Below are 11,300 nucleotides of genomic sequence, written 5' to 3'. Positions count from 1 at the left end.
GTACACTATGTGTGAGTAAATATGATCTTATAAAATGTAAAATGGACTGTGAGTATTGGATTTAGTCTGAGGAGTGCCATATTATCCGAAGAAAGGATCAATTTTAAACCTATCACTTACAACATTTAAATACACAAATAATGGTTAACAAAAAGTCTTCTCATTAGAAGACTAGAAATTTGGGTAAGTTTGCTTTACTTCATATTGGTAAATAAGTTGTGCCTAATTGTGGTTTAAATTTATTTAATTATTGATAATGTAGTCAGATACTTTTATAATTGATAACTTTATTTTATTCCTATTTTTCATCCAAGAAACTGAACAAAATCTTAGATGACATCTTCATTCGAACTCGATGACAAACTTGAATCTAAATATTACCAGAATGCATCACATTCGTAGCCAAACTTTAAAGAGAAGAAAACTAAGAACATGATATCCAGGATATTAGTTGACGCTTTTAAAGTATTTTGTACTGACTTCCGATTTACTTTATATTCATTACGTCAAAGTCTTAATCGGGAACCGTTTAACACATAAATTGAATATTGGAAGTCCTGTACACTATGTGTGAGTAAATATGATCTTATAAAATGTAAAATGGACTGTGAGTATTGGATTTAGTCTGAGGAGTGCCATATTATCCGAAGAAAGGATCAATTTTAAACCTATCACTTACAACATTTAAATACAGAAATAATGGTTAACAAAAAGTCTTCTCATTAGAAGACCAGAAATTTGGGTAAGTTTGGTTTACTTCATATTGGTAAATGAGTTGTGCCTAATTGTGGTTTAAATTTTTTTAGTTATTGATGATGTAGTCAGATACTTTTATAATTGATAACTTTATTTTATTCCTATTTTTCATCCAAGAAACTTAACAAAATATTAGATGACAACTTCATTCGAACTCGATGACAAACTTGAATCTAAACATTACCAGAATACATCACATTCGTAGCCAAACTTTAAAGAGAAGAAAACTAAGAACATGATATCCAGGATATTAGTTGACGCTTTTAAAGTATTTTGTACTGACTTCCGATTTACTTTATATTCATTACGTCAAAGTCTTAATCGGGAACCGTTTAACACATAAATTGAATATTGGAAGTCCTGTACACTATGTGTGAGTAAATATGATCTTATAAAATGTAAAATGGACTGTGAGTATTGGATTTAGTCTGGGAGTGCCATATTATCCGAAGAAAGGATCAATTTTAAACCTATCACTTACAACATTTAAATACAGAAATAATGGTTAACAAAAAGTCTTCTCATTAGAAGACCAGAAATTTGGGTAAGTTTGGTTTACTTCATATTGATAAATGAGTTGTGCCTAATTGTGGTTTAAATTTATTCAATTATTGATAATGTAGTCAGATACTTTTATAATTGATAACTTTATTTTATTCCTATTTTTCATCCAAGAAACTTAACAAAATCTTAGATGACATCTTCATTCGAACTCGATGACAAACTTGAATCTAAATATTACCAGAATGCATCACATTCGTAGCCAAACTTTAAAGAGAAGAAAACTTAGAACATGATATCCAGGATATTAGTTGACGCTTTTAAAGTATTTTGTACTGACTTCCGATTTACTTTATATTCATTACGTCATAGTCTTAATCGGGAACCGTTTAACACATAAATTGAATATTGGAAGTCCTGTACACTATGTGTGAGTAAATATGATCTTATAAAATGTAAAATGGACTGTGAGTATTGGATTTAGTCTGAGGAGTGCCATATTATCCGAAGAAAGGATCAATTTTAAACTTATCACTTACAACATTTAAATACAGAAATAATGGTTAACAAAAAGTCTTCTCATTAGAAGACTAGAAATTTGGGTAAGTTTGCTTTACTTCATATTGGTAAATAAGTTGTGCCTAATTGTGGTTTAAATTTATTTAATTATTGATAATGTAGTCAGATACTTTTATAATTGATAACTTTATTTTATTCCTATTTTTCATCCAAGAAACTGAACAAAATCTTAGATGACATCTTCATTCGAACTCGATGACAAACTTGAATCTAAATATTACCAGAATGCATCACATTCGTAGCCAAACTTTAAAGAGAAGAAAACTAAGAACATGATATCCAGGATATTAGTTGACGCTTTTAAAGTATTTTGTACTGACTTCCGATTTACTTTATATTCATTACGTCATAGTCTTAATCGGGAACCGTTTAACACATAAATTGAATATTGGAAGTCCTGTACACTATGTGTGAGTAGATATGATCTTATAAAATGTAAAATAGACTGTGAGTAGTGGATTTAGTCTGGGGAGTGCTTTATTGTCCGAAGAAAGGATCAATTTTAAACTTATCACTTACAACATTTAAATACAGAAATAATGGTTAACAAAAAGTCTTCTCATTAGAAGACCAGAAATTTGGGTAAGTTTGGTTTAATTCATATTGGTAAATGAGTTGTGCCTAATTGTAGTTTAAATTTTTTTAGTTATTGATGATGTAGTCAGATACTTTTATAATTGATAACTTTATTTTATTCCTATTTTTCATCCAAGAAACTTAACAAAATATTAGATGACATCTTCATTCGAACTCGATGACAAACTTGATTCTAAATATTACCAGAATGCATCACATTCGCAGCCAAACTTTAAAGAGAAGAAAACTAAGAACATGATATCCAGGATATTAGTTGACGCTTTTAAAGTATTTTGTACTGACTTCCGATTTACTTTATATTCATTACGTCAAAGTCTTAATCGGGAACCGTTTAACACATAAATTGAATATTGGAAGTCCTGTACACTATGTGTGAGTAGATATGATCTTATAAAATGTAAAATGGACTGTGAGTATTGGATTTAGTCTGAGGAGTGCCATATTATCCGAAGAAAGGATCAATTTTAAACCTATCACTTACAACATTTAAATACAGAAATAATGGTTAACAAAAAGTCTTCTCATTAGAAGACTAGAAATTTGGGTAAGTTTGCTTTACTTCATATTGGTAAATAAGTTGTGCCTAATTGTGGTTTAAATTTATTTAATTATTGATAATGTAGTCAGATACTTTTATAATTGATAACTTTATTTTATTCCTATTTTTCATCCAAGAAACTGAACAAAATCTTAGATGACATCTTCATTCGAACTCGATGACAAACTTGAATCTAAATATTACCAGAATGCATCACATTCGTAGCCAAACTTTAAAGAGAAGAAAACTAAGAACATGATATCCAGGATATTAGTTGACGCTTTTAAAGTATTTTGTACTGACTTCCGATTTACTTTATATTCATTACGTCAAAGCCTTAACCGGAAACCGTTTAACACATAAATTGAATATTGAAAGTCCTGTACATTATGTGTGAGTAAATATGATCTTATAAAATGTAAAATGGACTGTGAGTATTGGATTTAGTCTGAGGAGTACCATATTATCCGAAGAAAGGATCAATTTTAAACTTATCACTTACAACATTTAAATACAGAAATAATGGTTAACAAAAAGTCTTCTCATTAGAAGACCAGAAATTTGGGTAAGTTTGGTTTAATTCATATTGGTAAATGAGTTGTGCCTAATTGTAGTTTAAATTTTTTTAGTTATTGATGATATAGTCAGATACTTTTATAATTGATAATTTTATTTTATTCCTATTTTTCATCCAAGAAACTTAACAAAATATTAGATGACATCTTCATTCGAACTCGATGACAAACTTGAATCTAAATATTACCAGAATGCATCACATTCGTAGCCAAACTTTAAAGAGAAGAAAACTAAGAACATGATATCCAGGATATTAGTTGACGCTTTTAAAGTATTTTGTACTGACTTCCGATTTACTTTATATTCATTACGTCAAAGTCTTAACCGGAAACCGTTTAACACATAAATTGAATATTGAAAGTCCTGTACACTATGTGTGAGTAAATATGATCTTATAAAATGTAAAATGGACTGTGAGTATTGGATTTAGTCTGAGGAGTACCATATTATCCGAAGAAAGGATCAATTTTAAACTTATCACTTACAACATTTAAATACAGAAATAATGGTTAACAAAAAGTCTTCTCATTAGAAGACCAGAAATTTGGGTAAGTTTGGTTTAATTCATATTGGTAAATGAGTTGTGCCTAATTGTAGTTTAAATTTTTTTAGTTATTGATGATATAGTCAGATACTTTTATAATTGATAATTTTATTTTATTCCTATTTTTCATCCAAGAAACTTAACAAAATATTAGATGACATCTTCATTCGAACTCGATGACAAACTTGAATCTAAATATTACCAGAATGCATCACATTCGTAGCCAAACTTTAAAGAGAAGAAAACTAAGAACATGATATCCAGGATATTAGTTGACGCTTTTAAAGTATTTTGTACTGACTTCCGATTTACTTTATATTCATTACGTCATAGTCTTAATCGGGAACCGTTTAACACATAAATTGAATATTGGAAGTCCTGTACACTATGTGTGAGTAAATATGATCTTATAAAATGTAAAATGGACTGTGAGTATTGGATTTAGTCTGAGGAGTGCCATATTATCCGAAGAAAGGATCAATTTTAAACTTATCACTTACAACATTTAAATACAGAAATAATGGTTAACAAAAAGTCTTCTCATTAGAAGACTAGAAATTTGGGTAAGTTTGCTTTACTTCATATTGGTAAATAAGTTGTGCCTAATTGTGGTTTAAATTTATTTAATTATTGATAATGTAGTCAGATACTTTTATAATTGATAACTTTATTTTATTCCTATTTTTCATCCAAGAAACTGAACAAAATCTTAGATGACATCTTCATTCGAACTCGATGACAAACTTGAATCTAAATATTACCAGAATGCATCACATTCGTAGCCAAACTTTAAAGAGAAGAAAACTAAGAACATGATATCCAGGATATTAGTTGACGCTTTTAAAGTATTTTGTACTGACTTCCGATTTACTTTATATTCATTACGTCAAAGCCTTAACCGGAAACCGTTTAACACATAAATTGAATATTGAAAGTCCTGTACATTATGTGTGAGTAAATATGATCTTATAAAATGTAAAATGGACTGTGAGTATTGGATTTAGTCTGAGGAGTGCCATATTATCCGAAGAAAGGATCAATTTTAAACCTATCACTTACAACATTTAAATACAGAAATAATGGTTATCAAAAAGTCTTCTCATTAGAAGACCAGAAATTTGGGTAAGTTTGGTTTAATTCATATTGGTAAATGAGTTGTGCCTAATTGTAGTTTAAATTTTTTTAGTTATTGATGATGTAGTCAGATACTTTTATAATTGATAACTTTATTTTATTCCTATTTTTCATCCAAGAAACTGAACAAAATCTTAGATGACATCTTCATTCGAACTCGATGACAAACTTGAATCTAAATATTACCAGAATGCATCACATTCGTAGCCAAACTTTAAAGAGAAGAAAACTAAGAACATGATATCCAGGATATTAGTTGACGCTTTTAAAGTATTTTGTACTGACTTCCGATTTACTTTATATTCATTACGTCATAGTCTTAATCGGGAACCGTTTAACACATAAATTGAATATTGGAAGTCCTGTACACTATGTGTGAGTAAATATGATCTTATAAAATGTAAAATGGACTGTGAGTATTGGATTTAGTCTGAGGAGTGCCATATTATCCGAAGAAAGGATCAATTTTAAACTTATCACTTACAACATTTAAATACAGAAATAATGGTTAACAAAAAGTCTTCTCATTAGAAGACTAGAAATTTGGGTAAGTTTGCTTTACTTCATATTGGTAAATGAGTTGTGCCTAATTGTGGTTTAAATTTATTTAATTATTGATAATGTAGTCAGATACTTTTATAATTGATAACTTTATTTTATTCCTATTTTTCATCCAAGAAACTTAACAAAATATTAGATGACAACTTCATTCGAACTCGATGACAAACTTGAATCTAAACATTACCAGGATACATCACATTCGTAGCCAAACTTTAAAGAGAAGAAAATTTAGAACATAATATCCAGGATATAGTTGACGCTTTTAAAGTATTTTGTACTGACTTCCGATTTACTTTATATTCATTACGTCAAAGTCTTAACCGGAAACCGTTTAACAATTAAATTGAATATTGAAAGTCCTGTACACTATGTGTGAGTAAATATGATCTTATAAAATGTAAAATGGACTGTGAGTATTGGATTTAGTCTGAGGAGTGCTCTTTGATTAGTTACATGAAATCGCAATAATTAGTTTATAAAATTATAATTGATATAAAAATTTTTCCATTTTATTTAAATATTATTATTAAGAAAACAGATCTGAACTAAATATTGAAATAAAAATAAATATGATACAATAGATTGTTTATTTTAATGGAATGAAATCAACCGTTGCACAGCCGTGGAGTTATGTAAATCACGTGACTTTTTGGACTGTACATTTATTATATTTTAAAGTTCACGATTTCCAATAGTTCAAGTAGTTCCATTAGATTTTCAATAGGCAGACGATGACAGAGTCAAAATTTTTACATTTGTTGGTTTTATCGATTGAATTTGCAAATGAAGTTTTTAAAATAAAATTTATTACTATATATATTATATAGTAATATATATATATATATAAATAAATATGTATATTATAAATGATATATAAATGTAGTAAATATATTCAATTACTTTAAAGTCGAAAGTTTTGATTCAACACCTATTCATTTCAGAACTTTTTCATGATTTTCATGATGATGATTTAAAAAAGTATATAAATTTATGTTTATATGATTAATTTTAGTTTTTATATATAAAAAATAATTAATTACATAAATAATTTTATTTTTCAATCCCTATTTATATTCAAATCAGGAATTATACTATTTATATTATATTATTTTTATATTTAAAAAAATTAATTTAAATATTAAAAAAACTTAATAATTTGTCTATATATATATATTTCAATATACATAAATCAGGATTGTAAATTACTTCTCAAACTAATTGATATTGAACTGAAACCTACGACTTTTTAGTGCTTTAACTGAACGATGGTTGAATATTAGAACGGAAATAACATCGAGGGCGGTTAATATATGTATATATTGTAGAAAATTAGTTGAAAATTTTATATTGGCATGAAATCCAAACTAAAAGTTAGGCTATGCTCGTACCACTGAACCGAATCAATTCAAAAGTTTATAAAACTCACTTGAACATAAATAAAAAAATTTAACAACATCATTGAACAAAGTTGAAAGATTAAAAAATGATTATAATTAATATAATCGCTAAATAATATGTGTATTAATAATGAGACTTTTTAAGCAGTATATTGTTTTTTTTATAACATATAAGTAAATTATAAATATACAATTAAAATTAAATTAATTTGAATGTTCGGCAGTGAAATAAATTAAAAACTACATACTCACTGGTATATATTGTTCAATGCGGCCACCGGGAAATATTCCCAATAATTTTGGGCCAAAATTGCGTTCACTTAGCAATGCAAACACAACAGATTCCGATATCATGGACTCCAATGCATGTTCACCATGTGTTTGACCATATACGCGTATTAGTACCTAATAAAATATTATAAAAATGCGATATATATAATAATTTTATTTTATTATAATTTTAGTAATATTTGGCAAACCTCTTTTGGTTCAGCTTTTGTGGTGAAAGAGTCGCCACTGTCAGTACGTTTCCGTTTGATATTGGTGCTCTCACCCAGACCCAAATCTATGTAATCATGCTCATTTCTATTTTTATCGTCGTTGGAGAGACCATCCGTGTCGTATGCAGTATCGTGCACACTATCGTCAACATTAGCCGCTTCATCTTGTGGCAGCCTTATGTAATAAAGAAAATTGGACAAACCACCACTGCAACAAACAAAATAGAATTATATTATAACCAGTATTGTTGCGTATTCCTGCACAATATTTGCACAATATCTTACCTAATGCGTTTGACAATCAAATCGTCTTCGCTAACCACCTTCCATCTGCCCGTTAAGTAATCTCGACACAGACGTGAAGCTATCTTACGTATTTCCTCCAATGAAGCCTGTAAAAAAACCCAAAAATTAATGTTATTTAATTTTTTTTTTTTGTTATTTATATATATTAATGGGATAATAAAAAATCAATGGGAATTTATACGTCTGGATGCAGCTGTGCCCAGTATGGTAATTGATTTAAATACTTCTGGCCAATTTTACGCGTTACGCTATGCTTCATAATTTGAGGGCGTTGTACGTCTGCTGCAGTGCTCACTGCAAGGCACTTGGCTAATTGTTAACCAACCGAACAGCAACTACCACAATATGTCAAGTATTTACTTAGCGACTGAATTGCACTAAATCCATACACAAATTTTCTGAGCAAAACTGGCACGCGACCTTAACAACAGTACACATGCATAAATTTAAATATATTAAAGAATATAGAGGTGCACGTATTTACGTCATATGTTCGTGTGTATATGTAATTACGTACATGAAGAACTACACTGCCAGTTGATTGTGAGAATATGCCCGTTCTGCATTTTCTTTAAATAACAAATTTTCTACTTTGTTAAATCGATGGTGTACGGTAATTAAATTAATTTCCTTCATATTTACCGATACTCATCAAACCAAAGTAAAGTAAAGCAAAGCAAAGTAAAGCACCAACAACAACAACAACGAAGGACAATTGCACAATGTTAACATCTGCATTTGACAGTTGTATTTTCTTGTTCTTGTATTTCGGCGTTTTTCTTTATCTTTCTTTTCTTTTGTTTTTAGTTTTGGCGCATGTGCGAAAATTTCTATTTGACGTTTGTTGCACAGAGCTTCCCGTACAGCTCCCGTGACGTCATTTTTTACTTATGAGTAAAAAAAGCGCATTTTTCATTTTATTCAAAATTAAGTTCACAAATGTAGTATTAAGGCCGGCTACGAGTTCGAGTAAATTGAGGTAAAGTAAATTAAAATTTCCTAGGGATTTTTTGCACTACACTTATGTAAATATTTATTTATTGCACTTATTTATTATTTTTGGTTAAAAGTTTTCAAATTTATTTATTCATTTATAAAAGTGTTTTTTTCAGGCTAATTGGTCAAAACTTTTTTATAAATTAATAAATTTATAATAAGTTATAAATTAAAAATAAAAATTAAGAAAAAGAAATCACAATTTAATTTTGCAACAATTTTTATTATTCGATATTTTGACTTTAGTCTAAAGTTTGTTTTTTGATGATGACTTTAGACCTCGGTTATACACCTCGTCCTCGGTTACGCACCTTTGTGCATCACTATAAAGTGCTATTATAAATTAATATATAAATTGTCGTTTCTCTACGTCTAAGCCCACATTATCAAGCTAATGTTGTATTGTTTGTCTTATTATTTTAGTGGTTAAGTCATCATTAGTAATTCTCACAGCCTTCTAACAGTTTCCTGTCTTTCAGTGCTACATGCCAATTGTCTACATTGTCTATATCCATTCAGCTAGATCACATTCCTTCAATCTCAAACATTCCACGTTTATTATATTAACTGTGCTGTTCTTACCGGTTCTGAGTACCTATATATTCTGCCCATAATAATCAAAATGCATTCATATTTCAGTTCTTAGTGGTTCTATAAGGATTACGTATAGCATAAATTTTTGATTTTCTAGATAACAACTCCTAAACTGCTTAAGTCGTAAAACCTTCTTTAAGTAGAAAAAATGATCTTGTTGTTTTTGTAACCCGCAAAGATATATTAAGCAAATAATATTGAGGAAATTACAATAACATGCGTCAGGATGTAGATCGTGTTATTGTAAGAAGGGAGTGGATTGTTTAGGAGTACAATAATAATAATAAATATTATGTTGAAGCTAGTTGAGCCAGTGCACTTAAGCACTAATAAATAAAATAAATAATACAAATATAATAAATAATAATATAATAGTGTAGTATATAATAATAATAGAATAAACTAAGGAACGACGGGGTTTAAATTGAAGTCAATCAGAAGCAACGTGGAGAAACCTACTAATAGAGTAGGTCCAAAGATCAATTGGACTCAAGCTTGTGTGCCTGTAGGATCAAGAAAACAGATGAGCTACATTATAGAAAGTAAAGCTGCAGTTAAGGCACAAGCATTTATTGACAGTTATTGATATATCCTAATCTCAATTGAACTCAGACAGTTGTTGGTGCACATGGAAGTCGTCGTTCTTCCCGGGAGATATTAGGCGTTATTACATGGTATATTTTATAACTGTGAATGCATTTACTTACTGGAATTGTCTAGTATAAAATTGACTTATAAAAAAAATGACTACACAATGTAGTGATAACACATCAAGTAATAAATGAATTGTAAAGAATTCTTTGGGAAGGTTTTTAAAGAATGAAGTATTTTATTATGTTTCGTTTTTTTAGATAATATGCCTAGGGACTATGTACTTGTATTGCTGTGTTTAATTACAGTATATATTTAGTAGCTGATATACTGATATATACTGGAGGTAAAATGGTTTTTGTAAATATGTCATAGTAAGCAGCTTGTAAAGAGGTTGTGGTCAACATACTGTGAAGAGTCTACGGGATAATACTTAATATTTCTATACTTGTAATATGGGTGTTGTTGAGTATGTTACAAGGTAGGATTGCTTCCTTTTGATATTTTATATTTGAGAACAACGGTGAAATATGTTAAGCGTTTTAAGACAAGAGAATTATACCTGTGGTTTTGTTAACTATTGCAAAAGCATAATTTAGAAAAACTTCTTGACATCATATTGACATTATTTACAAATATATGACATTATTATAGTATAATTTTGTATTCAAATATTGTTAAAAGAAAACATTTGGCAGTTACATTTGTTTTCAAACAATAATTGTATAGTTTGAATTCACTATTTTTTTAACTTTGTATTACAATTTTTTTTACCAGTACTTGACCTTATTTAATTTGTTTTTATAAACAAACTTTATGAAATATTGACTTCTCACTTTAATAACTAACAATTTATATTGACAAAGTAAATAGATCACACTAAATTATTTATCTAAAAATACAGTTACTACTGAATATTGTTGTTGTTTGTAATATAATATGAGACCAAAATAAATTTAAACTATCTCATATGCTGCTTCCTATTTCGTTCTCATAAATCTTAAACTGTACTCTCATATCCGGCATTCTTATCACATGTCCAACCTATCTTTATCGCTGCTTTTTCATAAATTTGTTGATTGTATCACCTTCAGCTAGCCGTTCTAGCTCGTGGTTGTATCTTATGCGAT

The 11,300-nt window shown here is 28.8% G+C and overlaps 1 protein-coding gene and 1 long non-coding RNA gene across 5 annotated transcripts; one reads left to right on the top strand and one right to left on the bottom strand.

The window, feature by feature from the left end:
- The first annotated feature begins 6 nt into the window (after positions 1–6).
- Positions 7–6,219, top strand: LOC119679105. Of its 4 annotated transcripts, XR_005252385.1 has the most exons (12): positions 7–183; positions 315–742; positions 874–1,300; positions 1,432–1,859; positions 1,991–2,418; positions 2,550–2,977; positions 3,109–3,536; positions 3,668–4,095; positions 4,227–4,654; positions 4,786–5,213; positions 5,345–5,772; positions 5,904–6,219. It is a non-coding gene; the product is annotated as an uncharacterized LOC119679105 (long non-coding RNA). The 4 variants fall into 4 exon arrangements; XR_005252386.1 differs by lacking the exon at positions 5,345–5,772 and having other exon boundaries at positions 2,569–2,977; XR_005252384.1 differs by lacking the exon at positions 5,345–5,772.
- A 1,188-nt stretch (positions 6,220–7,407) lies between these two features.
- Positions 7,408–8,393, bottom strand: LOC119682461 (choline/ethanolamine kinase-like). Its single transcript, XM_038095911.1, has 4 exons — positions 8,171–8,393; positions 7,969–8,075; positions 7,663–7,891; positions 7,408–7,588 (listed from the first exon to the last, which is right to left on the bottom strand). The coding sequence occupies exons 1-4, from the start codon at positions 8,246–8,248 to the stop codon at positions 7,424–7,426; spliced, it is 579 nt and encodes a 192-aa protein (XP_037951839.1). The 5' UTR covers positions 8,249–8,393; the 3' UTR covers positions 7,408–7,423.
- Positions 8,394–11,300: the final 2,907 nt, after the last annotated feature.

This window comes from Teleopsis dalmanni, chromosome 2 (assembly GCF_002237135.1).
Source record: "Teleopsis dalmanni isolate 2A chromosome 2, ASM223713v2, whole genome shotgun sequence".
NCBI classification, from domain to species: domain Eukaryota; kingdom Metazoa; phylum Arthropoda; class Insecta; order Diptera; family Diopsidae; genus Teleopsis; species Teleopsis dalmanni.
This window is presented reverse-complemented; position numbering and strand designations above follow the sequence as displayed.

Excerpts from the sequence above, each read along its gene's own strand:
- LOC119682461 (XM_038095911.1), bottom strand. The coding sequence starts at position 8,248 with ATGAAGCATAGCGTAACGCGTAAAATTGGCCAGAAGTATTTAAATCAA. Across the intron at positions 8,076-8,170 it reads GGGCACAGCTGCATCCAGAC|GCTTCATTGGAGGAAATACG; the intron begins GTATAAATTCCC and ends GTTTTTTTACAG. Across the intron at positions 7,589-7,662 it reads CAAAAGCTGAACCAAAAGAG|GTACTAATACGCGTATATGG; the intron begins GTTTGCCAAATA and ends ATATTTTATTAG.